This window comes from Gordionus sp. m RMFG-2023, chromosome 1, assembly GCF_954871325.1.
Source record: "Gordionus sp. m RMFG-2023 chromosome 1, tfGorSpeb1-WG-v2, whole genome shotgun sequence".
NCBI lineage: Eukaryota > Metazoa > Nematomorpha > Gordioida > Chordodea > Parachordodidae > Gordionus > Gordionus sp. m RMFG-2023.
The window spans coordinates 7739743-7767556 of record NC_088775.1 but is presented as its reverse complement, the minus strand read 5'-3'; the positions used below and the strand labels follow the sequence as shown (position 1 = coordinate 7767556).

Genomic DNA, 27814 nt, shown 5'->3' with positions numbered 1-27814 from the left:
TTTTAAAAAAATAAAATGGTTACCTTTTAAAATATTTGAGCAATTAAATCTAAAATTAACTAGAGGATAGAGAATTTAAAGATTCGAATTTTTCCTTCTCAATCAGAGACTACTTATTGTATTTATCATTTCACATCTACGCCATTTTGTTTCTCTCTATTTAAAATAAAAATATATAATTTGTGCGTTTTCGTATGCAATGTGTTATTGTAATAGAAAAAAATAAATAAAAATAATAATTCTCTTTCATTCGTTTACCTCGCCTCTGCTTTGCCTTTAAAAATTTGAAAAATAATGATGTAAACAAGAATTATTCTTTTCTTTTAATTATTTATTCTCTTTTTTTTTAAAATTATTCTTTCTCTTTTTTTTCAAAAAAATAAATAATATTTTTATATGTTATTTATTTTATATAGGGATAAGAAGAAGAAAAAAAATATACTATATTTACTTTAAATTTTATTCCCCTTTTATATATTTTTTTCTAATTATAAAAAAAATATAAAATTCGCGAAAAAATAAAATAAATGAATGGATGAAATTTTTTAAAAAATAAAAATGGATTCGAAATGTAATAAAAAGAAAAAATAAATATTTTTAATATAATTTAATTTTCATTTTGTAACAAAAAAAATTAAAGAAAAAAAAAATGAAAATTAATAGGAAATTATATTTTTTAAAAAAAGTAAAATAAAATAAATCAAATTATGAGACAATATATATATAAAATCTTTTTTTTCTTGTAAAAAATTAAAATAAAGGTAAATTTTTATATAAAAATAAAGTTAAAAACAAGTTCTCATCGAAGGAATCAATAAATTATCGGGAAAACATAAATGTAAATTTCAAATATATATTTTTAATATAAAATTCACAAATATATTTTTACAATTATTACCGCGCGAAAATTTTCCAAATATCATCTGTTGGGATTTTCATCATTCGGGATTTTATTTTCACCAAAATATTTAAAAAAAAATTAAATATAACAGTAATTTAAAAAAAGGTATTTTTTACCTGATCATTGCCCCAATACGAATTTAATCAAATCAATATCGTCCAATATTTTTTTTTTTCTAAAAAAATTACTTTTTTTATCCCTAAATTTATATTTTATTTAATATTATTTTAGTTATAAAAAGAAAGATAATGGATAAATGGAAAATTAATTTTTTTTTTTAATTTGTAATTTTTTATAATTTGTAAAAAAAAATAAAATAAAAATAATTTATAATTTTTAAGCGAAAAAATAATTTATTGTTTCTTTCAGAGAAAAGAATAAAAATATTCGAAAAAAAAGAGTTTTATTTTAATACATAATCATTTTCCCCTCTCTTCAATAAAAGTTTATTAACAAAGATTAAAACATAAATAACATTTTTTTTAATACAAAAATAAAAAAAACTTAGTAACAAAAAAAAATTCTAATTTATTTTCTTAAATAAATATATATTTTTTGAATAAGGAAATAATTTAGTAATGTTAAATGTACTTTTATATTGCTAATTCAATACAGGTCAATCCCAAAGAAGAAAGGGGCACCAAGCCCCGGTCCCGTTTGAAGAAGCATCAGAAGGGCCTATGGAAGCTGCGGCCCTCAATACACATAGAGAACATTCCACCGGGGGTGGGGTGAACGCGGCTACGCCCACATTAAATCAGCTGTTGCAGGCTCCAACGCGCATGCTCCACAGCACTGGGGCCCCACCTAACGGGCCTCCTCAGGAACCTAGATTTCATCTTATTACTAACAGTAACGGTAGTAATAATAACGCCAATCATCATTATCTGCCGCCACCCATGCATTATGATGGTAATAGTGCTGGCTATAACTTTATGAATCACAATTATTCTGGGGCTGAATACATGCAACAGCGTCGTTTACCATCGCCCTATAATCAGGTATTTTCTCATAATATATAATAATGCATTCATTACCCATTTTTAGCAATCCTCTATTCCCTAATTACTTGAAATTAAGATTATATATTTTATACTCTGTAGATTTAGAAAAATAGTTTATTCTTTAAGTTTATTTAGAATATAACACCTAATTCATTTTTAGTTTAAACTTGCTTAGGTTTCATTTTGTTTTCTTTAATCCTATTGGTTGAACGATTTCATTTGTTGAGCTAAAAGATGATAATATTTTTTATTATAATAAAAAAAACAAATTATAGCTCATTAACAAAGAACATTATATATCTAATGAATCTAATTATGCTGATTATATGTCAAGAAAATCTAATCCTTACCCACAAGAAATGGAATCTGGACCTTATCCTTATTCTAGAGCTTATATGCAAAGTTTACTTATATATTAATTTTATATACACAGCATTTTTGTAAATTTCTTTTTAATCTTACACAACAAATTTATATATAAAAAGGCAATATCCAAAATTTTGGTCATCAAACCATGGTAGATAATAATATCCCTGGTAACTTATTAAATCGCATGCTCTTATCCTCAAATTACCCTGAAAATAAAATACAAACACATTCAGCTACCCATTCCCCACATTTGCTCAATAATAATTCTGAAATGAATCACTTATTAAATTCCTTAAATAATACAAAACCTTCTATAGTCAAACAACCATCAACAAATAAAAAAGGACCCAACCATAAAAATTCTACCCCTAAACAACCTAAAAAACAAAATACTGCAGATTCTAATAGCACTACAAAAGTTAAAAAGAAGAAGAAAAATAATGACCAAGAGTTTGACAAATCAATTAATATTGCTATAACTAAAAGTAATAATAAATCTTCCAATAAGAGTTATAACATAGTAAATAATTATGATCCTCTTAAAGTTGTTGATGATAATAGTAATAATATATCAAATATTAGTTTAAATACTCCAATGAATTTTGAAAGTAATACAACAGCTAAAAATGAAACAGGTAACTCTTGCTCATTACCAATTTATTCCACCAATTCCTTAAATCAATCAAAAATTCACGTCAATCCAGGTAATTTCTAAATGTTCATTAATTTTGTTTTTATTTTTACCCGTATTTACATTTTTTTATTGCATTTTATATAATATTATATTAATGTTAATATGTAAGTAATATTTATAGTATTCGATGTGGATAATTATGTTTGCATGTATTTACAATCAATTATTTTGTTAAATAAGATTTTGAACTGAATTTATAGGATTTAGCAAAAAGAAAGCCATTTAAATACTTAATTTTATAAAATTAAAATTAGTCATTTCAATGAATTAATTACAATATAATTGAATATATTATAGAATATTCGATTATGTTCATGATAGATTAAATATGTTTTATTATCTCCTTTTTTTAAATTAGAAGAGACAAAAAAACATTTTAAATAAATCTTAATTTAATAGAAAAATTTGATATTAATGTGATAAGAAAATATGTTGCTATCATAAAGTTTTATATAATTTTATTAGTGCCTCAAATTTTTTAAATAAAATATATTTTATTATTAAAAATATGTGAACATTTTTGGAGATGGTCATATCACCCACAATATGATAGAAATCATGTTTCTAATAATTAATAGGAATTAAGCCTTTGAATGGTAGAGATTCTATATGGGAAAATTTTTTTTTGAATAATGTGATGAGGTCTTTCAGTTATAATGATGATTTAAACAAGAGGAAACCTTGTCTTTCATTAATCCAACTTATTAATAAATATTATAGGGTATTACTTTGCTAATTGAGATATTTTTGGTATTTTGTTTTCAAATGATTGCATTAAGTAATTTGGTTACATTATTATTGGCTGACCCAAATATATATGTTATGTATGTTGTTTAGCAGAGATCTACAACCTGTTACTTGGTAGATCAGGCTAAAAATTTAAAAAGGCTGGGGCAAGCAATATTTTTTTTGATATATAATATATATTTTGATGAATTTTGATATTTCATAGAAATTATAATATATATTGTTTTATTAATTTTTTCACTAAGACTCACCAATATTATAAATTGTTTGTTTTGCTGTTAAACAACATATTTTGACTTAGGCCTTGTATTTTAAAAATTTTTTTAAAGTGGGCCAGGCAATCTTAGTAAAAAAATTGAAACTGGGCCATGCCTGCAAAAATTTGGTCAAACTGGAAAATGTTGTTAAAAAGTCTTTTATGCGTAGATCTTGGCCCAATTAAGATTACCAAAATAATATTGTGTAAACCTAGAGATTTTGCTCATAGATGGCATTAAGGTTTGGATATCTATTTGTTAAATCTCAAAGTTGACTTATGGCTAAAATCTTAATCGACCCTTTTTTGGGGTTTTAATAACACTACTAAGCTGGGCATTAACTCAGACCTCTGGTGTTTAGTATAAATGTTAGACAATTTTACATAATATTAACTTATTTTTAAATAAATATTTATTTTACATTAATTTAGAAAATCATTATAAAACTGGTACTGAAAATAGAGAATTTAATGGAATGCCTCATACCCTTTCAAATCAAATGTCTCAAATATCAATCCCTCATGCAGTTAATAATATTTTTATATATTTGTTTGAAACTTATAAAAGAAATTAGAGTTTGAAAAAAATTTTTTGAAGAATTTTTTTTACCTTATAAATTATGAGTAAAGAATCTTTGAAGATCACAAAAATAAATTATAAATTAAAAAATTTGTCATACCATGAAAGATTTTTTATGCATATAAATCACTTACTTTATAAGATTTTTTTAAAAAAATGGATTTTAGAATTTTAGGTGAAATTTGGTCAAAAATTCTGTTTGCTCATGGGCAAAAAAATCTTTAGAGCTTTTCAATCTCTGAAAGAAATTGAGATTATTTTTATTAATAAAATTATTATGTACTATGAATAAGAGATGAGTAGAGTATAATTTTATTATATCTGTTATTTTAATTCTTATACATATTATTCCTAACATTTAACATTTAAGTTAATTAATTTTTTTTATAAATGTATAAAGTTATTAATTTTTTTTAAAAAAAATAAACATCTTCTGGGGGTGTGTAAATTATTCATAGAAATTTTATAAATAATTGTTTTAATAAACTTGATATTAGATACCTAAAGTTTATTGATTTTTTAAAATAAATATATAATTTACTTGGTAGCCATTAGCTAATAATATAAATAAATATTTAAGTCATGAACTTGACTACACATTTTTTTAAAAAAGATATTGATATTTCATTAACAATGTATCATATCAGCTGCTTTTTTAAAGTCTTAAAATAATTATTTTAATTTATCACTTGTAAAAGGGTTACATTTAATAGATTTAATTAATATCAAAACTTCCTAAATAATTTTATTTTTATGATATTAATAGTATCTTGAATTTTAATTGCCTATTATTTTACTAGGTGCAAAATTTACATTATTATTACTTTTTTTATAGGCATATAACTTTTAACATCTAGTTTATTCATAATCTAAAATTTTTCAACATTACATCTATAAATAAGTTTTATATTTTTATATAATATATAATACTTGTTATCACAATTTTATTTAAAGGGCTTGAATTTATAAATTGATAATCATGTTAAGTTATTTGGTCTAAATTATTATTAGATCACGAATTTCTGAATTAATATATTATAAGTGTTGTTTAGATTATTTTAGAAAGGAAAAAAAACAATATACCTGTCCCTTGAACAAAATACCACTGGTCTTTACACAAATTTTAATAATTTTTTTAAATGTTTAGAAAAAATGGGGGAAAGTTTTATTTGAAAGAAATTATTAATTTCTTCCACTTTTGAATTAAGATAATATTTAACTAATGATAATGGCCTAAAACTGTGCACCACACAAACTAGTTTTAAAAAAATCATGCACAATATGGAGTACTGGGGAAATGTCTAGATGTTAGTTAAATATATTTATACTTGTGTTCTGCAAGGTTCGACCCTTCCCTCCAATTTACTTTGGTCTTAGGCCAGCCTAATTTTTGGAAATAATTTTGGTTTGGGCTATGACAAATCAGGCCAAGTCTAATGATATTTAATTGTTACAATATTTAGGATAATGCCTGATGTGGGCTAGGGTTAATCTAACCATAAAAATAGATTACGAGAAACACTTAATTTTTATTAGACACCAAGCAATATTTGGTAGAATCTAACACATACTTATGGCTGGCAAAAGTATGGAGCAGTCAATGAGTATATTAGTTTTTATCGTATTCAATTTAGCTTAAGGCCTAATACCAAGCTTATTCACTATTGGTGTGCTATGCAACAAAGATAAGAGTTAGTATTTATATTAGATGAGGAGAAATACTCTTTTTATTAGACACTTAATACACTATATTAGGGGCGTATTGCGAGGGGGACTATGGGGGGGGGGGGTAAGCCTCGATTTTTATTTCCCTTTTCATGTTTTGAGAAGACAGCAAAAATTTCGATATTTGAAAACCTTCCTCGTTATTTTTTTGTTTTTAAAATTAATTTTTCAAAAATCTTCTTCATATTATTTTTATAGGCCTCTTCTGCTAAGTTGACCACCAACATGTAGTGGTGATATATAGCTGGATTTTTAACAGGGTTTGAGCCATCTCTGCAAAATAAGCAAAACTATCATCTTAGCTGCAATCTAGGCTTAAACTGTTTATTCTTATTTTACCCTATCATTATCAAAAAATTGAGACAAATCTATCCTACCCTCACTCTCATAGACGCTATACTCAGGTATATATTTACGGATGTCGCCCGATTCAGAAATTCTATTTTTAGTTGAAATTGTACCATTAATAAAAATTCAAAACTAGCAAGATTAATATACAATTTATAATTTCTTTAGAAAGCATTATGCACTTTAGTCTAATTAATATCTTTGATAACCAGAGTAAAATGACTTGAATGAATTTTAACATTTTAGCAATTCATTCTGATAGAAATTGTTGGCAAGAACCTATATACAACGATTTGGCGAAACGCAAATAGAAAGATCCAACTTAGATGATGAGCTTTCACAATACAGCGATGAAATTATCGGAATAAAAAATTTAAACAATTCCTTACCTGTATGGATACCTTATTCTACTGCCAAATGTGAAAATTCTTTCTTTCTTTCTCTCTTTCCATTTTAGCTATTTTAGCCCATTTGCATCAAAAAAAATTTAAAGGAAAGGAAAGGACTTTCATCTTATGTTGATCATGGCAGATAAAAGAACGAGTTTATGCGTATATAATTTTTCAAATTTAATGTTCATAAATCAATCCCTCGATATCGTAATGGATTCCAAATCCATGTATTAAAATATGGAAAAAGAATTATCACGGAAGATTGAAATCTTTTTATAGAAAAATCAGCCCAAAGAAAACGAAGAAATGAATGGGTTATGGAATTTTTTTTAATTTGCATAGAAATATTGGTGGTATTAAATTAAATTACATTGTTTTTAAAATATATTATACAAATAAAAAATTTATTCATATTCCTAATAAAAAAATCGATATTATTATATATATCATATTTTTTGATAATAAATCGTATTCCTCCCCTTTCGGCAAGTTTTTAAACAATACATCACTGACTTAATTCGATAGACACTTCTGAGCAATGCTTAGCAGCCGGTAAACTTCTTTTAGTTTTTTCAGAATTGCACCTTTCAAGTTAAGGCCTGAGATACTCGTGCAGTTAGCTTAGGACTATTCAACAAATATAAGGGTTAATATTTATAATAGATGAGGAGAAATTACTCATTTAGACACCAAACCCACCACATTCGGTAAAATAATAGAGAATAAATCAATATATTTTTTTAAAAAAATTCCCTTTTCTATAAGCATTTAAAATTTTTATTAAAATTGGGGTTTTTCAGTAGGCCCCACCAACATCTGGGATGAATTATTTGATATAGATACACGGAACTTTGTATCCTTGCAAGACAAATAATTTATATAGACTTTTGAATTTAGACTTGTTTTTTTTCCTGATCGGAACCTGATAAAATTTTGTCCCACTTATTGGGTAATTTTTTTTCCTCAAAGGTCTAAACCTGATTCGAAATTTTTTAAAATAGGTCTGACGCCATTTTTTATTGGACTGTTGAAAAAATAAGATATAAGCTTAGTGTTTTTAAATGGTTAACCCAATATTTTATCCAAAAAATAAGAAACAAGCCTCGATATTTTGTTAATAGATGTCCAAACATTTCTACCTTCTATGAGCAAAATCTCCAGGCCTCTAATATTCTTGGCTAAAATATTGGGTTAGCCGTTATAAACACTATATGCCAAGGAAATTATAAATCCTGAATGATGATAAATAATTATGTTAATTTTGAAATGATATTCATAAAGAATTAGGAGGCCAGAATCAGCTAAATCCTAGAAAAATATCTGTTTGAGTCCAATGGACTCATTGCATTTTTTATTACTTTCCAGAAAGAAAAATGATAAAAAGATGTCAAGAAGGGTTTATAAGGGAACTTATGGATTGGGAACACTTAATAATTATAATATATTTTAATAGATGGATTTAATTTTATAAATTTATTTGTAATAGTTTAGTAATTAATTGAAATTCACCTTAAGTCTGCCTAAGTTAATCGAACTGGGCTCAGTCTTAAAAAAACCTAAGCTGAGTTGGATCTTAATTTTTTTTAAAAAAATTTCAGGACTTATAATAAATTTTACTGCATACAAGTAAAAATAAAAGATCGAAAACGAGGGATATCATCACTCATATAAATTCATCCTTTTTATAAAATATGGATTTATTTATGGCAGATAAATATTTATATTTTAAATTATTAAATAATTACAGGAAACAAGCAATTCTACTAAAGTTCAATCCTTTTCTCCCGATCAAACCAGCAACATAAGTTTTAAGGAAGAAAATTCTTTAAATTTAAATAGTCCTGCAAGCTGGATGACAAAACCATCTTTGAGCCCAAAAAATCAGTCCTCTTTAAGCCCCCTATCCAACAAAGACGATAAAAATACTGTTTTGCGTGTCAAAGTAATTAGCATTTATTATTATTTTAATTAAAATTTTGCTGCTGTCTAGTTGGCATAATTATCCTGATATTTTATAATGGTTATCATATTTTATGGTTTAATTAGCTTACATTAACTCTGTTAGAACCTGATTTCCTTTATAAACTCGGAAAAGTGTACTAACAATGATGTGTATATACATTGGCAATTCATGCATTGAATGCATTTAAAAGTGTACATATACATTCATAAGAATCAGCCATAGCACTATTTTGTGGTTTGCCCGTCGATTAAATTATGAATATGCAATCATATAATGAACGATAATATGGTGTTCCCTCAAACCTCGATTTAGATATACTATATAAGGCATTTAATTATATAGTATTAGAGATCAACACATTCTGGCTAGCTATAAATTTTTGCACAAGTTGCTTGGCCTTGCTGTTAAATTTTTGCCTAGCCCATTATAATTTTTTCATAAATTACTTGGCTAAAATTTTATGTCAGGCCTGGCCCATTATTATTTTTGCAAATCTGTTATAATTGTTATTTAAATTTGCATAGTTAGGCTCATTGGCAAGGATGCAGATCTCTAATTTATATATTTTTTAAAGAAATAATATCCATACTTATTTTATAAAAAGCATTGTATTATATTAGTTAAGAATAATTTATAATCTATAAAATATTATCCTTAATTTAAACTTTTAATATTAATTGGATAAGCAAATATAAGACTTATTTAACTAAATATAGACTTTAGTAGTATTTTAAAGTAAAAAATATTATTTTATCAGGGTGCAAACCACAAAAAAGATAGAACCATATTTCACAAAAAATTGAAATTACTAAGGTTCATAGGATGATTTCGGTTATCTGTTAGACTGTGAGAATCCTATTGCTATAGTTCATGGCTGGGTCTTATTTAGATTACAGACAATAAGATGTAAGATGCACAATAATATAATATTAATCAAGCGCGATGGAATGGTGATAAAGTCCGGTTCATATTTGCGGCTTAATTATTTCCGTGGATACCACAGGTGCAAAGGTCTTTGTGTTGATAAATTAGAGCCTCTTTTTAAAAATTCTTTTCAACATTTTCATTGCTTATATTTTCTTTTTTATTAAAGTTTATTATTTGTTTTAACATATTTCCTAAGTCATTTCTTGTAGCAATCTATTTTTGTACTTGTGCTCTCAATCAGTATCTAATCTAATTCTCTTAACTTTTTTGCTTTTTAATATAGGAAAAGCGGGAATATTTTATTCAGTATGTAATATTTGTAAAAATGTACATGGGCTTTTCTGATCAGCTGTGATTCTCCTAGAGATTAGTTACGCACTGCTTGAGCAAACCGCGCTTACTATAAATGCTTCAAAACGAAATAAAATACGAGACTGTTATGGAATTTTATTTTTAAACCCAGGCCCGGATTATTTAAATTTATACAGTTTTACTCTCATTTCGGGACCATCCTACACGTGCATGCTTAATATACTCTTCCTATTTGCAAAATGCTATGAAGAATATGATTTAGAGAGCATAATGAACAAAAGTAAAATTACATATTGAGAGTGATAATTATTTATCAAAATTTGAGAATCATGTTTAGAAAAATAAACTGTTAAATAATACAAAAGCAAGATTTAGTATGAGGCATATCATAGATGATAATTTTAAAGAAACACCTCTTGAAAATGTTGACAGTTAAAGGCAAAAATATTACTGGGGGAAGGGTCTCTGATTTATTAACGCGAATGTATGTCTGATAGTCTTTAAAATATATCATTTCTATAACTTATGCCATAAGACACTCGAATTTGGCTCACAGATTCTCGCATTTACCTAGCGAATAACTCACGGCGAAATATCCGTAGACCATTCAAATTTACTCAACATTCTATCCCACACAATCTTTAGTATTACTTCGATTTTACGAATCGAATTTCATTTATTTGAATATTCACGAGTATAAATTCGGATATTCAAAATTTTATTCGATTCGTTCTTATGAATTTTGATTAGTTTGAAAAAGGACCCTTTTGACTATAAAAGCTAAAATATGATTATTGCACCTATTAATTAATATTTAAAAAAAATATTAAAACTAACAAGTGAGCAACAATAATAATTTAAATATTATACCTAGGATTTAAGCTATTTAATTTGGATAATTACGCTAAAAAGCATATCGCCGAAATTTTAAAAATTGACAAATTAGTCAAACTACAAATAAATTAAGGACATTCGTTAAAAGAAATTATTAAAATACCAAAAATAAAAAAAATATTCGAAACCTGTTCAAACATCGAATATTCGTTAGTAGCGCCAGTCTTTGCACACTTTTTGATAAAAATTTTAATTTTATGAATTAAATTAATGATTATTTTTTATTACCTTTATCCCAATATTTTGATCTATTATTTTTATTATAGTGTGCAGTAAATTGAGCGTTTGCGTTTGTTTAAATTGAGGTTTCTTTTTTTTAATATGGGCAGTTCTTATAAAAAACGATTTGTGTTTAAAAGTTATATTATCGTCTGCCTTTTTATTTCCTTAATTTTTAAATATTCCTTTTTAAGATATAAGTAAGTTAATTTTTTTTACATTTTATATAATATTTCAAAATGTATAATAAAAAAGTAAACTGTTTGCGTTTGTTTAAATGGTTGCTAAAGTCAAACGGTAATTTTACCAATTTGCACAATGCCATTTGAAATGCATTATTGGCTTTTTGCAACGCAGCTTTTTGCCGTAAAAACGTAACGCATTCCTTGTTTAAAAATTGAGGTTGCTTTTTTATTAATATCGTCGATTCAAAATTTTGACTAAGTTTGAAAAAAGAATTTGTCTGAAAATTATATTATCGTTTGCCTTTTTATTTCCTTAATATTCCTTTTAAGCATTTAAAAATGTTGAATAAAAAAAAAGTAATGAAAGCAAAACTGTTCGTGTTTGTTTAAATGATTGCTAAAGCCAAACTGTATTCACCAATTTGCACGAGGCCATTTGAAATGCATTATTGGCTCTTACAACGCAGAAGATTTGAAACGTTCAATTTGCGCGCACTATAAAAGATATTTAAATTTTTGTGGTTAAAATATAAAGTTGAAAATTAAAATTGTGTATAATAAACTACACAATAATTTATATCACGTGATATTACCAATATTTTAAAAATAAAAATCATATTAATTTATTTATTTTTTTAAAAAAATTATCGTCTGCTTTTATTAAAATCTTGTTTTTGAATCGAATTTTAGAAAAACGAGCCCATAACAAAATTATACGAGTTTGGGAACGAGCCTAACAGGAAACAATTTTTAGATCTTTTATTACGTTTCAATGAACAAAACGCTAATCCAATTCCTTACATACCGACGGTGAGCAAAGCATATGTTGATCTTTACAGATTATACCACATGGTTAAAGATCGTGGTGGAATATTGATGGTACAATTTATTACTTCCCACGATACATTTAAATTTATTTATTATTAGGTAAATCAGCGAAAATTATGGCGCGAAATTGCTACACAAATTTTAGACGGTCATTCTGCTAGCGCATCCTATAATCTTAGAAAACAATACATCAAGTGTTTACTTGATTACGAGTGCAAATTTGATTTAAACGGGGCAGATCCTCTCCCAATTATATCTCAAATCGAGTCAACAACGAAAAAGAAGAAGAAAAAGATTGAGACTAGTATTAAAAAAATATATAAATTTTTATATAATTTAATTTTTGTTTAGGCCAATCCCTTTCAGATATGCAAGATTCACAAAATGCCTCCAACATATCTTTATCAGATGTTAGACAACAAGAACATTCTAACATGAATATATCAAACGATTCTTTTTCATCGAGCCAAATTTATCCACCATCTAGTCTCGCGATGAGTCAATCTCCTTTGCATAACAAATATAACGTAGAACCTTTTTATAACAGCGTTTCAATTCCAGCACAAGAAAGGGTAAATATTAGAAATCCATTTTCCGATGACATTCCTATGCCTTCTTACAATAATCAGCCCATTAACACAAACGTTAATTTTGAGTCATCAGATAAATCATACACTAGGCACCCTATACAACAAAAGACCCCTTTCCCAAATTCTAACTCTATTCGTAATATGCCAATGCATGCACCGATGGAGCATACCTACCCTAATCAAATGAATTCAACAATTATGCCCGAAAGATTTATGTCTCCACAAAATATTAAATTAGAAATGGCTTCTAATACCGATTCAAATCATTCATATCCTTTAAAAGAATCATCGCCTATACATTCTATCGATAATATACGACATCAATACAAAAATCAACCCTTGCCTTTAAACAAATTTTATTATCAAACTCAGCCTTCTGATAATTCGTAAGATCATATAATTTATTATTAATTATTTAATTTTTTTTAACATTTCAGATTTGTTGATAATTTTGCTCAAAATCCAAATAATGTTCCCTCGTTAAATAAAAATCACTCGGATGTTCCTTTTATCAAAACTGAATATCATCCTTCACCATATCCCCCGCCAAAATCCAATATTAATAATGATATGCCCAAAGAATCTCAGACGTGTTTACCGCCCCATATGGTTCACATCAAAAATGAGATGCATAACAAAGAATTGCCCATGCCAATGCATCAAAATGACCACATCCGCCACCAACTTCACCACCCCCCACCTATGAACGAAAACAAAATTCGGCCAGAGTACGGAAATTACGATACGCCTTATCACAGTAAATATAATATATTTTATTAAAAATGATTATTTAAAAAAATTAATGTAGGATCCAAATACCCATTCAATTCAAACATTTATCAAGATATTCCTCCAAATGTAACCATCACAGAAAATTCGATTGATCCTAAATCCTTAAAATTTTCAAATTCTAGGATATCCGAAAAATTTTATGTAAGCTTTTCATTTTTTATTGATTTTTCTACCACTAAATCATATGTTATTTTTTAGACCTCATCTTCATACATCCCGCGAGAAATAATTATCCCCCCAAACACGGTTGAAGCAACTATAGTGAAACCTCAAAAATTCAAGAAAATACATTCTAAAGATTTAGGTAAAAGATTTTTTTTATATACTTCCAAAATTATACAAAAAATAATAATTAAAAAATATATATCTTTTATCAATATTTTTACATTTTTGTTATTTATTATATTTATTACCTGATTTTTACTAAGAAAGGTATAATTTTATGAATTAAAACTCTGGGGTTGGGTTGTTAAAAATTCCGAATCGTGTAGATTTTTGGAAACGACCCGATTAAGATTTTAGCCAAAACAATATTATGCAAACCTGAAAATTTTGCTCATAGATGGCAGAAAGGCTTAACCTCTATTTTGCCAAATCTCGAGACTTACATAACCACATTATTTTTTAACAACCCTACTCCGTGGATTATTTGAATCTTGAATAGACAATTAAGATATAATCCAAAATTCTAGTCTTTTGACGGAGTCTCGAAACCGTACCATAATAAATACTCACGAATCAATTTGATCCGGTTTATGATAGGTTTTTAAGAATTTATTTATAAATGGCCAGCATAATTTAAAATATTTTGTTTGAAAAGTAAATAGTACATAATCATATTTCGGTATATTTAAGCTATTAGTCATTCTACATTAAATCGATCAAATAAATAAGTTTTTAATGGGATCCTCTTGGGGTTTATTTAAAATTTTCTATACAAACTAAGATACAGTTGACTAACCCAGTTTTTCCAAATTTGAGCATCTTATTGTTTCGGAGATTTCAAAGGTCAACAACTGAAAAATGGCCAATTTTTACGCTTAGAGGATTTATTACCAACATTAATTTATATCAGTATAAATAAAATTAGCATGCCAGCCAGTATATGATTTACATGGGGAAAATTGAATTAATACTAAATAACAAATATTTTTTTAAACAACATTATTTAAAATCAGGGTTGTATATTTGACGTCTTATATAATATAGTTAAATGAATCCTTATATATTTTTTTTAATTCATTGTCATTCGATAACTAATTTTACTCTATGTGGAATCTTGTCCTGATTCTTATTCAATATTATCATCTTCTATATTTTAATCAATTTTCTTGTCGAGATCTTCAATCGATATCTGTTTTTGTAAGAATATTAACCCAAATCGACCAATTTCTAAAGAAATTAACTAAGAAATGTTAGTAAAATGCCTCTTCTATTAATGGGCATGGTAAGCAAAGCCCAGCTTATTCCACTAATTTGAAACTGGAATCTGACTGTTTCTTATGGAAGTTGTTGTTTTCCACGTATTTTGCTATTAATCATGCCACTTTTCTTAAATTATTGATATCACATGAAATATTTTATCATCACTACCTTGTGTAATATTTAAATCTTATATTATATTACATACTTCATTTTGCAACTAGTAAGATGCTTTTCTATATAAGAAACCCAATAAATAAGCAGCATTGTCATCACATGTATTTGATTTTTTAGAATATTTGACCAGGCCAAATACTCCTGACGATTGACAGATTTGCCAACCCTGTTATAATGTTCTTATATTATATTATTATAGAGAATCTACAACACATATTTTTGCAATTTTTTAATTTTTAAAAGTAACTCCTTACATTAATTATTTATATCATATTACCCAAAAAGTTTTTCATACCATCCAACCACAGATTTTTTTTCTTTCTTAAATATGTATTTTAGAATTTACTATCATTTAAATACATTATAACTATTGAATAAAAAAATATTCTTAGTTTGTTTAATGTTTTTATCGATTTTCCCCATAAAAACGAAAACTTTGAATTCTAATTTTTTTATACAGATGTAGATTGGTTTTTAGTGCCATTTTCTTAAAAGTTTTTAAAATTGGAGAAAGTAATTAGTTATTATTCGGCAGTTTACATTAAATCTTTGAATAACAATAGAAAAGCATTAAAAAATATTATTTTTTATACTCTGATTTGATATTATCTTTAAAAGTATAAGAACTCTAGGATGCTAAAATTTAAACATTGCTCTAATTACTCGTGCCTTAGTCTGTATACAAAATTTAAACCAAATCCCATGGAGTTGAGGGTAAAATATAATAATATGAATATGATTAATTTTAAAATCAACACTGATAAAAACCCGGAAATAACCGATATGATTATTTAAATTTGGGTTGCCGGATATCGTTGATCATGCCATAGCAATTAAATATCGGCAAAATCGAACTGAATCGACCTCTAAAAAGTTTTTATTGTGTACACCGAAAAATTTTAATAGAACATTATAAACCGACAACATATGCTTAAATGACGTAGATTCTATATTTATTTATATATATTGCTAAACAGGAACCGTAGACATAAAGAAGCTGACAATGTCTCTCAAATCTGGAATATTTCACATCTACACCTCGGTGATCGATACTCTTAATGTACTCTTAGCCGACGAATCCAAAAATCCCCAATTTCTATTGTCGCAACACCCAGACTTGCTAGACTTATTGATAGAATATTTTGAAACATCCCTCGAATCAGTATTTAATCTGAAATTGACCGCCAAATCCCAAGTTAATACCGCTAAAACGCGCGATTACGTTAAACGACCACCGATTTTTATACCAGATAGAAAAGCTAAAACTAAATATCGTAATGGAAAGAATTACACCTGGATAACCAGAAACAAAAGACGAGTGATTGTGGACGAAAAATCTCTGATCACTCCTTCCCCACTTCAAACTATTTATAGTGATGAAAGCTTTGATATATCGTTGCTTCAGACTAAAAACATGCATCTCGATCCCTTAATTGTTCCTTTTAGATCTGATCTGATCACAAATATTAGCTTGTTAAACAATGATAACGTCCCCAAACGGAATGCATCTGACATAGATGTAGATATTGATAAACATTCACAGAGTATTGACAATAGAAACATACACTCCTTAGTCAATTTTGACGACTTTGGGCATTCACTGGCTCTACCCCATTCCACATCCTTTTCATCAATATCCACATCTCTATATTTCCCGGCCCAAGAATACAGATCCAAGAGCTTGATTCATAAATTATGTCTCTCACTTTCAAACATCTTTCGCAGTCTCTCCTTCATACCTGGTAATGAAGGGGTTTTATGCTCTGATCACCGCCTCTGCTCTTTACTAGCCCGCCTCTTATTACTTAAACACATCCATCCTTCGTCTCCCCTTAGTGACAAATTTACTCTAATCGAACGCGATTTCTGGCTTGCCCTATCTAAAGACGCCCTCGTGACCCTGTCTAACCTGACTGGCAAACTTGACCTCTCCCTCCTCCCGGATATAACAGTAATATCTTTTATCGACGGGCTGGCTCATACCCTTCTCTGCCCTCATGGGCCAGACATATCCTCCACTTTGGTTCCAAATGGACCTGTGTCGCGCAAATTCTTAGCCCTCGAGTGTCTTTGCAAGCTCAGTGTGGCCGAATCAAATGCTGATCATTTTTTGGCTTGCTTGACACTACCCCGATTGGAATCCCTTTTACGTTACCTGATAAGACTCCTATTGCTGCCTAACCAACATCAAAACACCGAAACTTCCGATATCGTTCTCAAGGAAGCTTCCCTTGTGTTACTCTCCAACCTAGGCCGGGCCGACCCGACCGGCTTGGTTTTCAACGCGATAGGGCATCATCCACACAGTCTTTCTGCCGTAGTTAGGTTTATGGAGGAAATTGAAGCCAACGCCAGCCGGGTGATTCATACTCAAGGGTTCCCAGCCCTGCGGGACAACCCAGAACTCATGGGTAATACAATAAATTAAATACTTGTCTGATATAATTTTCTTTTATTAAGTAAGAAAATTTCTTGATTAGAAAGGAAATGTTACCTGTAGAGGGATTGATTTATTTTTGCTAATTTCTATTCTTAAAATTTTGATAATCTTTAGCGGTTAATTTTAATTTGAAAATTTTTTTTTACACGATAGGAACATCCCTTTCCATGCTCCGCCGAAGTGCCAATCTTCTTCTTAACGTAGCTCACAAAACCGATGATAAAGAACGAATTTTCGCTAAGTTTCACAACCGATTACTCAATCTTGTCATGTCCCAGATCTTGGATCAAAATGTGGCCAATATACTAGCCCACGTGCTATACCTAGTGTCAACCCCTCCGAATTCCATTATTAGTTGTCTCAATATAGCAAGCTTATAATTAAAGCGGACGCGTTTTTAACCATTCCCCTACCCCTAATTCTTCCCACTTCCTCTTCCTAAAATATCTTAACTATTTGAGTGCCGATTGAAAAATTAGAATTAATAACTATTTGCCTTAATATAGTTTATTAATTAAAGCTTACCTGAGGCTTAGTTAAGTTCCCCGTCCCTTATCTTGGCGCTTGCTATTTGTGAATGATGACGATAATTTAAAACACTTCTTTGAATACGATATTTACGAAGCGATTTTGTGATTTTCAATGATCTTATAGACAACTAACTCACTGTTATTTCCTTTATTATTGGACTCTCACCTATCTTCTCTTTGCATCATTACTTTTTAACATCCGCTGGCAAGCAAATCAATTTGTAATTTCACAGTTGATGATTTCCTAGTCTTAGTATTTTTTTGCATATGAACAGTTCTGATAAATTATGTTATTTTGCTAATAAATTATTATAAAATCAGCCCCGAATTCTTGATTATGAATTGATTAATATTGGTTTTGAATTTGACACTTTTAAACAAATTATGATAATGAACTCCGAATGTTATATAAAACGAGCATTACAAAAAAAGATAATTTTATACTTATGATTGATTATATACTATATACATATATTATATATATATATATAACATTTAACATTTGATAATAAAATTGTCCAGCCATGTATAACACTTTTTTATATATTTGCAAAGAGAATAATATTCCGTTATCCACATCTTAACATTCTTGAATTTTAAAACGACATGAAATTTATATTATACTACTTTATTTTAGAAGTTAGCCATTCACTTAATAGTTTTGATTTCTCAAATTCAAAAAAATAATTATTAATCTCTTAAAATAAATTAAATTCACGATATTCATATAAAACCGATGCCGATCCTTATTTGCATATATCATTGAACCAATGCCATAAAAAAGTTAATATTTTCTGAGCGAATGGATAAAAGAAGAAATATAAAATTTCCCCTTTCTCATGGTAAAAACGATATTTGTAACACTAATGATAAGTGCATAAAATTTTATCTTATTTGAAATATGGGTGATTTGATGAATGTGTCCTTAGATATTTTTATATCTCTTCGTTGAAAATGATATACACATAGCTACTATTTCTTTAAAATAATTCTATTTTTTTTGAACATTACAAATAAATTAAATTTTAATCCTTTAATTTCAATTTTTTTTTATTGTTAGGAGAATAAGTATAAAATACAAAATATTATATAATTATTAGACCTGTGGGCCGAAGCCTCAATTGACGGTGGCGGTTTTTTCAATTCTTGCTGCGCCGATTTCGCCGCCGCCTTATAAATTAGCGTGGCCGTAGCGTGCTTTTTATTAAAATTTTTTAATATATAATTTAATGTATTACATTTTTCTTATGATTTATTTGAGCGCTCTTAGTTCTAACATTGTTAATATAGTTTCATTTCTTAAATCATTTTCACTCACTCCTTTTAAATTTATGTATTTTCTCAGAAACAGACAAAGAAATTGCATTTTTAACTCAGATCAGAGTCTTAAACAACACATTTTAGTAATATTCTATTGATTTTTAGGATGCACTATTTGGAAAAAAAGGACTGGACTAGGCTTGCTAATTTAGCTAGGAAGTCTTTATGTATCTGTAACCAGTACACCCAAGTGAGTAATTTTATCCATTGCTGGATTAATACTCAATGCCAAAAATACTTTATGTCCCACGAATCTTGATAAAATACTATTTATTCATGAAAATTATAATTTTACTAAATTTGACTTCTAATTTATTTATTTCTTGCATTCCAAATTTATATTATATACTATGTTGACTGGGCAAAATATGACATTCTTGCTCTATATTACTAATTTGTTATAATCATTGTTTGGAAGGGATTGTTTACTAGATATTTTATTATGAACGGAATGTTCGCCCATTATATTCAACTTGAATCTCAAACATTGCAAATGATGTAGAATTCAAATTTAATCTCGGGTCAAGTAGTGTAACTAATATCTAGTGCTAAATATAAAAAAATTACGTAAAGTTGGGTAATTGAAATCCTATGATAAAGCTTTTTTTGCTTTTCTTTTAGGCAAATGATATCTGAGCAATCAGATTTTGATTTGTATATGTGTTTACTGCGAAATAAATATAAATTTATTGTTGACACCTTTTGAGAGGGAAGAAATTCCACCGATTCTCTGAACGGGTTTAATAATGTGTAAGGTTCGTTAATTATATCCATTCGTATTAAGAGGTTAAGAATTGTTTTCCTATTTTATTTAGAATATTATATACACATCACAATTTTTCATCAAGGTATGGTTAATCGCCATGGAGGGGGGGGGGGGTAATTAAAAAAAATTATCATTTTTAGTAGTAAAAATATATTGGATTACAACAAATAAAATATAAAAATAATTAATTATTGCTTAAAATTCATATAATAAATGTAGAAAATTAATTATATAATATATTAAACAATTAATATATTTAAGGATATCTTAAGTTACAGAAATTTATTAACAATTTCTATTACACGAATATAAATGAATGATAAAATATTAAATGCTCATAATCGAAATATAAATCTCTCGAAAAAATAACTACAAAAATATAAATTTTTTAACCATTAATAAAATAAATTTAATTTATATTTAGAAAAAATAGAGGTCAGAAATATAAATTTATAATGTAAAATTCAATGATTGAATTTTTCAACGATTTCATCAATGCTTGTTGTCAACTCCCTATGTATATTAAGAAGATTTAACACTATGGCTGGGAACCAATAGTAAAAACCTAATATTAACAAAATATTGTATTGGTATTGGGTCTAAAATATGGTATTGATTTAAACAATATTTTCTTGTATTGGTATTGGTTTATATTGGTATTGGTTTAAATTCAAATTACTAATTAAAAGAATAGAAATAGTGATTATAAAACCCTTAATTTCTAATTTTAAATAAACATGGGAAAAAAAATCATGATACCATAAAATCAGGGCTAAGAACCAACTCTCAAAATTTTACTGAATTCAAATTCTTTTTTTAAACTAGGAATTTATTAGGTGATGTGAATATAAAAAATTTTGATTTAATCATGTATTTTTTGTATCAACAATAATAAACGTATTGATTTAATCATGTATTTTTTGTATCAACAATAATAAACGTATTGATTTTGAACCATTTTATTTATGACAAAGAACATAGCAAAATAAGTAAACTAAAAATGTAACATAACACAAAATATAATGCAAAAGAATGATATAATTTTAATATAAGAAGAGGAAATAATTTTATGTATTTAAGAAGAATCTTGCATGCGCATCCAACTTTTTAGGCACAGGCAAGCTTGTATAGTATGCTCATCTAGTGAACAACGTTGGTCTGTTATAACATACCGTCCTTCTGAAAAAGCCCTTTCAGAGCTAGATGAGGTGGCCGGAATTGCTAGATAATCTCTGGCAATTTTTGATAATACTGGATATCTATTTTTATTTAATTTCCACCAATCTAATGGATTTGTATCATTGGAAATTGTGGCTTCATCTACGTATTTATTTATTTCTAAGTTGTTACTATTATGAGGTTTCACCTGATAAATTTTGTCATAAAAGGATAATTTTTTGTTATTTTGTGCTTCATTTGTAAGTTCCGCTGAATTGTTATTATTTATTTTATAAATATTGTATTCATTAGTAAGATATCCAATAAGAGTTTCCATATTATTATGCTTTAATAAATGACTTGATAGTTTAAATCTTGGGTCAATCATTGTTGAAATAATAAAGAGGTGTTTATTATAATTATAGTATTTATTAAGTTTTGTTAGGGCAGCTAAAGAAGCTGTCTTTAAAATATCATTAGGATTATTATTATAACTCTCCACATGCTCAAAAATACTGGAATATAAAGGAATAATTGTTGAAATTGTTGGAGTATTAGCACATGAGGCCATCTCTGTAGCAAAATTAAATGGTTCCAGAAATTCTCAGTATATTTCTATATTATTCCAGGCTAAGGCACTAATATAATTTTCTTGATTGGTATTTTGTAAATGATTGGTATATGTTGTCAAATAGGGTTTGAGCAATATTGCTCTTTCAAGCATTTGGTATGTTGAATTCCAACGTGTTGGTATATCCAAAATTGGGTGAGGAAATTTTAAGTGTGGATTTTTTTCAAGATATATTTTTTCGAGTTTATTAAATTTAGATATAGAAAGTTTAAAAATTTTTAAAAATTTCTTATTTTTTTTAAAGTTGTATTTAAGGGTTCCAATGCAGCCATGACAGCCAAATGTATAATATGGCAAAATCATTTGCACACATTATCAAAATTATCTTTTTGTTTTAAAATTTTTAGAAATGATAAATTATTACTTGCATTGTCTAATGTAATGCAAAAAAAATCAATTTCAAATTTTACTTTTAATACAGAATTAAAAATATTAATAGAATTATGTGCTGATTTAAAAGGAATAAAATCTAATAAATGATTATTTAATTTAAAATCATTATCAATATAATGAATTGTTATGCCCATAAAGGGTATTTTATTTGGAGAGGACCAAATGTCCATTGTTAAGGAAAATTTAGATGTAATTTAGAAAGTACAGATTTTAAATTGATAAAAGAACTATGATAATGTTTCATAATTTCTATCTTTAGTGTTTTTCTAGAAACTAATGTTAGTGAAGGGTTACAATATGCTATTAAATTTTTAAAAGTGATATCCTCAATTATTGAAAAGGCTAAATTATTTTGAATGAAAAAGTTTATAATTAAATTATTTAAATTAGCTTTATTAATTATATTATTAAGTAAAAATGATTTTATTGTCTTAATTTTTTTACTGCCAATATTCATTTGCTCACATTCCTTATATAATGTTGGGTGGATGGATTTAAGATGTGTCCATATTCCTGAGGTTCCAAAATTGGGAAGTGATATTTTTTTTTACATTTATTACAAATTGCCTTTTTTTTATTATCACAAGTAGTATAAAATTCCCAGATTTTTGCTGAATTTCGTCTTTTATTAGATATTGATAATTCTTCTTGTTCCTTATCGCTATTATTATTAGTACCAACAGCATCTATATTTATTAACTCTATTTGGTCTTCATTTATTATAATATCCTAAATAAAAAGATAAAATTGATAGATATCATGTAAAAAATTTACTTCCATAATAAAAATAAACTATAATTATAAATAACAGAAATATTGATATCACAGTGGTATTTGGAAGAAATAACAGATGTAATCAGTTTTTGCAATGAAAGTAAAAAAAATACCACGATATAATTATCCACGATAAACCCAAATAATTATGTTATTTTTAATATTGGTATTGGTTAAAATTGTATTTAAACAATATATCAAAACCAATATATTTAGGTAATTGGTATTGGTATTGGTTGTAAAAACAATACCAATATTTAAATATATATTGGTTTATATTGGTATTGGTATTGTAAACCAATATTATATAGGTATTGGTCCCACCCCTAGTTAACACCCATTCATTCTATTTACAGGAGGTGGTACCTCTTGGTAGTATGAGCTGATTTTTTAAAACGGGTAACTTAATATTTTTTACAGAAAAATGTTACACAAGACTTAAGATTTTGGTCATAAATGGCAAAATGGTTTGGATATCTATTAGATAAATCTCGAGGCGTATGCAATACTGGTTCAAATATTGAGTTCGCCGTTTTATAAAATCGGCTCAACTTGTTGAAGAAAATATTTCTTCATTGGTAGGAAGTACTAATGGGTAGGATTGCCAAAATATATAAAAAATTTATAAATTAGTAAAAATGGTCGTGTTCGATACAATATGCTAACCCGGGTTTGCATTAACATATATGCTTAGTATTTAAGTATACAAAGCTTTTTCTAACCTCTATGATATAGTATACTAAACCATAAAAAATAGATTTATTTTTCCCCCATTTCTTAAAGGATAATTCTAAAATGTTTATACAAGTACGCATTATGCATTAAAAAGGAATAGCACACATAAAGACATTTGTTCTATTCCAGTGACATCAGTTGTCTTATCAACCAAGACCTAAATGTAGGGTGATTTGTTAATATTTGTAATAATTTTCTTCTATACTAATTCATTGCAGGCATTGAAGATTTTATTCTGAATTATTGGGCTCAAATAGATATTTAATAAATTATCTTTAAGTATAGGATCTCCAAGAAATCTATTTTGAAGAATAGCCCTAAGGTTTCCATCTTATTGTTATTATCATTATCAAATATTGAACCGCTATCTCTATGTGCTCGAAAGGTGATACCATGGACACCACATACCACGTCAATTATTGGCGTTAGTCTAAATCTATTCTTCAAGGAAAGTCCTTATTTTCCAGTATCAATTATTAGAATAATATCCATGGATTCTCCATTTTTTATAGATCGCAAGGAATATATATCTTGTTGTGATATGATAGATATTATTTTGATGGTTGTTGAAAATTTTAGTAGCATCTTTCCGTATTTGCAATTTTTGCTCGGCTTTTCCAGCAGATTTTGGACCAAATTAAACTCAATTCTTGAAGAATTAATTGTAGGAGAAAATGCTAGCCGTCACCTTGATAATCAACCATATTGAATCCTTAGTTTTTTTTTATTGTAGTGTCACTAACAAATGGGAAAGTTATATTCGGTTGATATATATTTTCCAAAATTTCTAATTTTTTTCACGAGTTAATCTCATAAATGTATACAATGATTAAAATTTTATTTTTAAATAGTTGTTTTATCATTAAAAATAGTGTAAAAATCTGAAAAAACTATGTACTAACTATTATATTTTTAAAAAAAGGTCATAACATAGAGGAGATGTGGCATAAATGGTGTTTAAAGATTGGCCACCATCCTATAACTTTTTATGTATTGGACCAATTCGTCTTAAAATTGGCCTGTGTTTATTTATGAAATGTACATTTATATAAAATCATTTAAAGATAATAAATAGGTATTGTCTTAATACCTTCACACATACATATTGAAATGAAAATGAACAAATTTAATCGACAATTGATGATTTGATCATTAATAAAAATTCCACATTATTAGTATCTATCAAATTTAATATTCTTATAGCAACTTTAAGAAGAGCAATACAAAAAGACTTTGCAATATCCCCATATGGAATGGTAATCATATAGATTAATATACACCATCAGAAGCATTATAAGTAAGAAAGAATACCCAAAAAGCAAGGAACACATCTTCCCTAAACTACAAACATTATAAATAAAATTTAATTTTATAACTAATGCCTAACTTGATTTTCATAATAAATATGTTACCTACCTTTACAATTTTTTGCATTTGTTGATTTTTTTCATGCTCAGCCTTATTTAACTTTTGTATTTCTATTTCTTCTGTTCTAAAAAATGGAAGTAAAAGTGAACAATATTTAAAATATTTTGGATATTATTAATTAAAATATTATAAAAAATACTTATTTACTAACTCACTAATAATTTTGAATTTGATAAAATAATCATAATTGATATTCCTTAAAATAATCATAATGATAGAATAAATTACCGTTTTATTTCTATCTCTTTAATTAAAAAATTTTCCATTTTATTAATATCTTTGAATAATTTTTAATATACCATAAGGAAAGGAAATTTTAATAAAACTTATTTTTAAAAAATAAGTTTTATACTCAAATATTTGCAAAATTTTGACTGGGGGATGGGGAGGGGGATTTTATATTACCCTAAAATAATATTTATGAAAACAGTCACATTTGCGAAGGGGGGGGGGTCCCCTTTCCCTTTATTGGATACGCGCTTGGCTTTCCGACAGGGGATGCTCCAATGTACAACTTAACAGCCTTCACCTCTACTCCATGAATTTTAGTACCCTTTTCTTTACCTTTCCCTCCCGTCATTTACTCATCACTAGAGAAAGTGCAGTTCTGTAGATTATTTGCCCTTGTTATTGTTGCTCATCCCTCTTCGCGCTAACACTAATAACGTTAGACTTGTAAACCAGTTGTAATGAAACATTTAAAATTTAATCCTTAAGGAATTAAACGACACCATTCTAAGGCAACATTTCAATTGGCTCCAACATTATGTAATCCCGGAGCATGTGGCATTTTTTTAGCATATACCACGAAAATGTTAGACAATTCCAACTTCACCAAATAATATAAAATGCAATGTGCCATTGAGTGCACATAAGAAAAATAATTTTAAAATTATAATTATTTTCAAGCTTACATTGCTCTATCTTATAAAAGTTTCAGCATAAATTATAATTTTATTAGAATAAAATATATTAAACAAAATAGAATTGACTTTCATTCATAGTCGTATATTTAAATTTTTTTTAAAAGCCTACTTTTTTTATGTTTTGGTAAAAAAAAGAAGAAATATAAGATTATATGATTGAAAATAAGTCACAAGGGCATTCAAATGAGAACTATGCAATATCGAATGCACCCTTACTATTATTTTTTGGAATATTATCTACCATATTTAACCTTTTACACCATATGCTAATATGCATCATGGGATACTTTAACGGTCTCACCATCAAGATTTGAAATAGATTCGGAAGGATTCTGCGGAAAAAATAATTGCAAATATGTAAGTGCTGCCCTGATTAATAAAGTTTTTTTTTTCCATTTTTATACAAGTATTCAAGAGGAGGATAAAGAGATTTATTTTAGAGTTTTATTCCACTCCATACTAATATCGGAATGGGCGCCTTGCTGCTAGTCGAGGTAACAATATTAAATTAACAGAGCTCTGATTTTGACTTAAAAATGACATAAAAAATTTTGAACCAGAAATAATGACGGCTTAAAAATTTTCAAATGTGATAACAGATGATCAAAAAATAACATTTTTTTTCTTAAAAAATTTGTTTAGTTAAAAATTAAAATATTTTTTTATTTACAAATGAATAAAAATAAGATGATTTTTCTAAATTGAACGAACGTAAAGCACGAACGCATATGTCAAAAAAAAAGAACGCATTTACATTCAAAGTTCGTTAAAAAAAAGGAACGCCGTAAAAACGAACTTTATTTACGAACGCGCTCTGAAACGCGTTCGTTTGCAATATAATAAAACAGTAATATTTAAAAAAAAATATTTAACCATTATCTGAATTTTGTGTCTTTGGGGGAAGGGGAGGATGTCCTCTGCGAAGTCTGACTTATACTGTATTTAAGATAATAAAGCTTTTTCTCTTTATACAATTAGATTTTATTACTCAATAATTTTTTTTTTAACAATTATTTATTAAAAATTTCTATCATAATTTTTAAAACACCATGAAAATATAATACTAATAAAATAAAAATACAATTTTATAATTGTGTTCGCAAAGAGGAACCATAGTTACACCTAAAAATTATATTTGAAATTTTTTGACGTATAAATTTATATATATAAATTCTTTGGCTTCGTATGTAAAAAGCCGAATTTTGACACTTGTATATTTAACATCTTATATGTAAATGGTAAAAAAATGTTTGTGAAAATTACTATTGGATTAAATAGAAAGTTATTATGATATTTGTATTTATAGAAATTTAGATTTTAAGTTTTGATTTTAAAATTTTTTTAGCATTTAATAATAATTAAAACATATAATTTATAGGTAATTATCC

General features: G+C 27.1%; 1 protein-coding gene across 1 annotated transcript; it reads left to right on the top strand.

The window, feature by feature from the left end:
• The first annotated feature begins 556 nt into the window (after window positions 1–556).
• LOC135931133 (putative uncharacterized protein DDB_G0282133) lies at window positions 557–18310 on the top strand. Its single transcript, XM_065468033.1, has 14 exons — window positions 557–838; window positions 1517–1902; window positions 2181–2307; window positions 2391–2978; window positions 4404–4498; window positions 8764–8958; window positions 12207–12395; window positions 12444–12648; window positions 12696–13320; window positions 13372–13691; window positions 13743–13867; window positions 13925–14030; window positions 16303–17736; window positions 17919–18310. The coding sequence occupies exons 2-14, from the start codon at window positions 1582–1584 to the stop codon at window positions 18143–18145; spliced, it is 4557 nt and encodes a 1518-aa protein (XP_065324105.1). The 5' UTR covers window positions 557–838; window positions 1517–1581; the 3' UTR covers window positions 18146–18310.
• Window positions 18311–27814: the final 9504 nt, after the last annotated feature.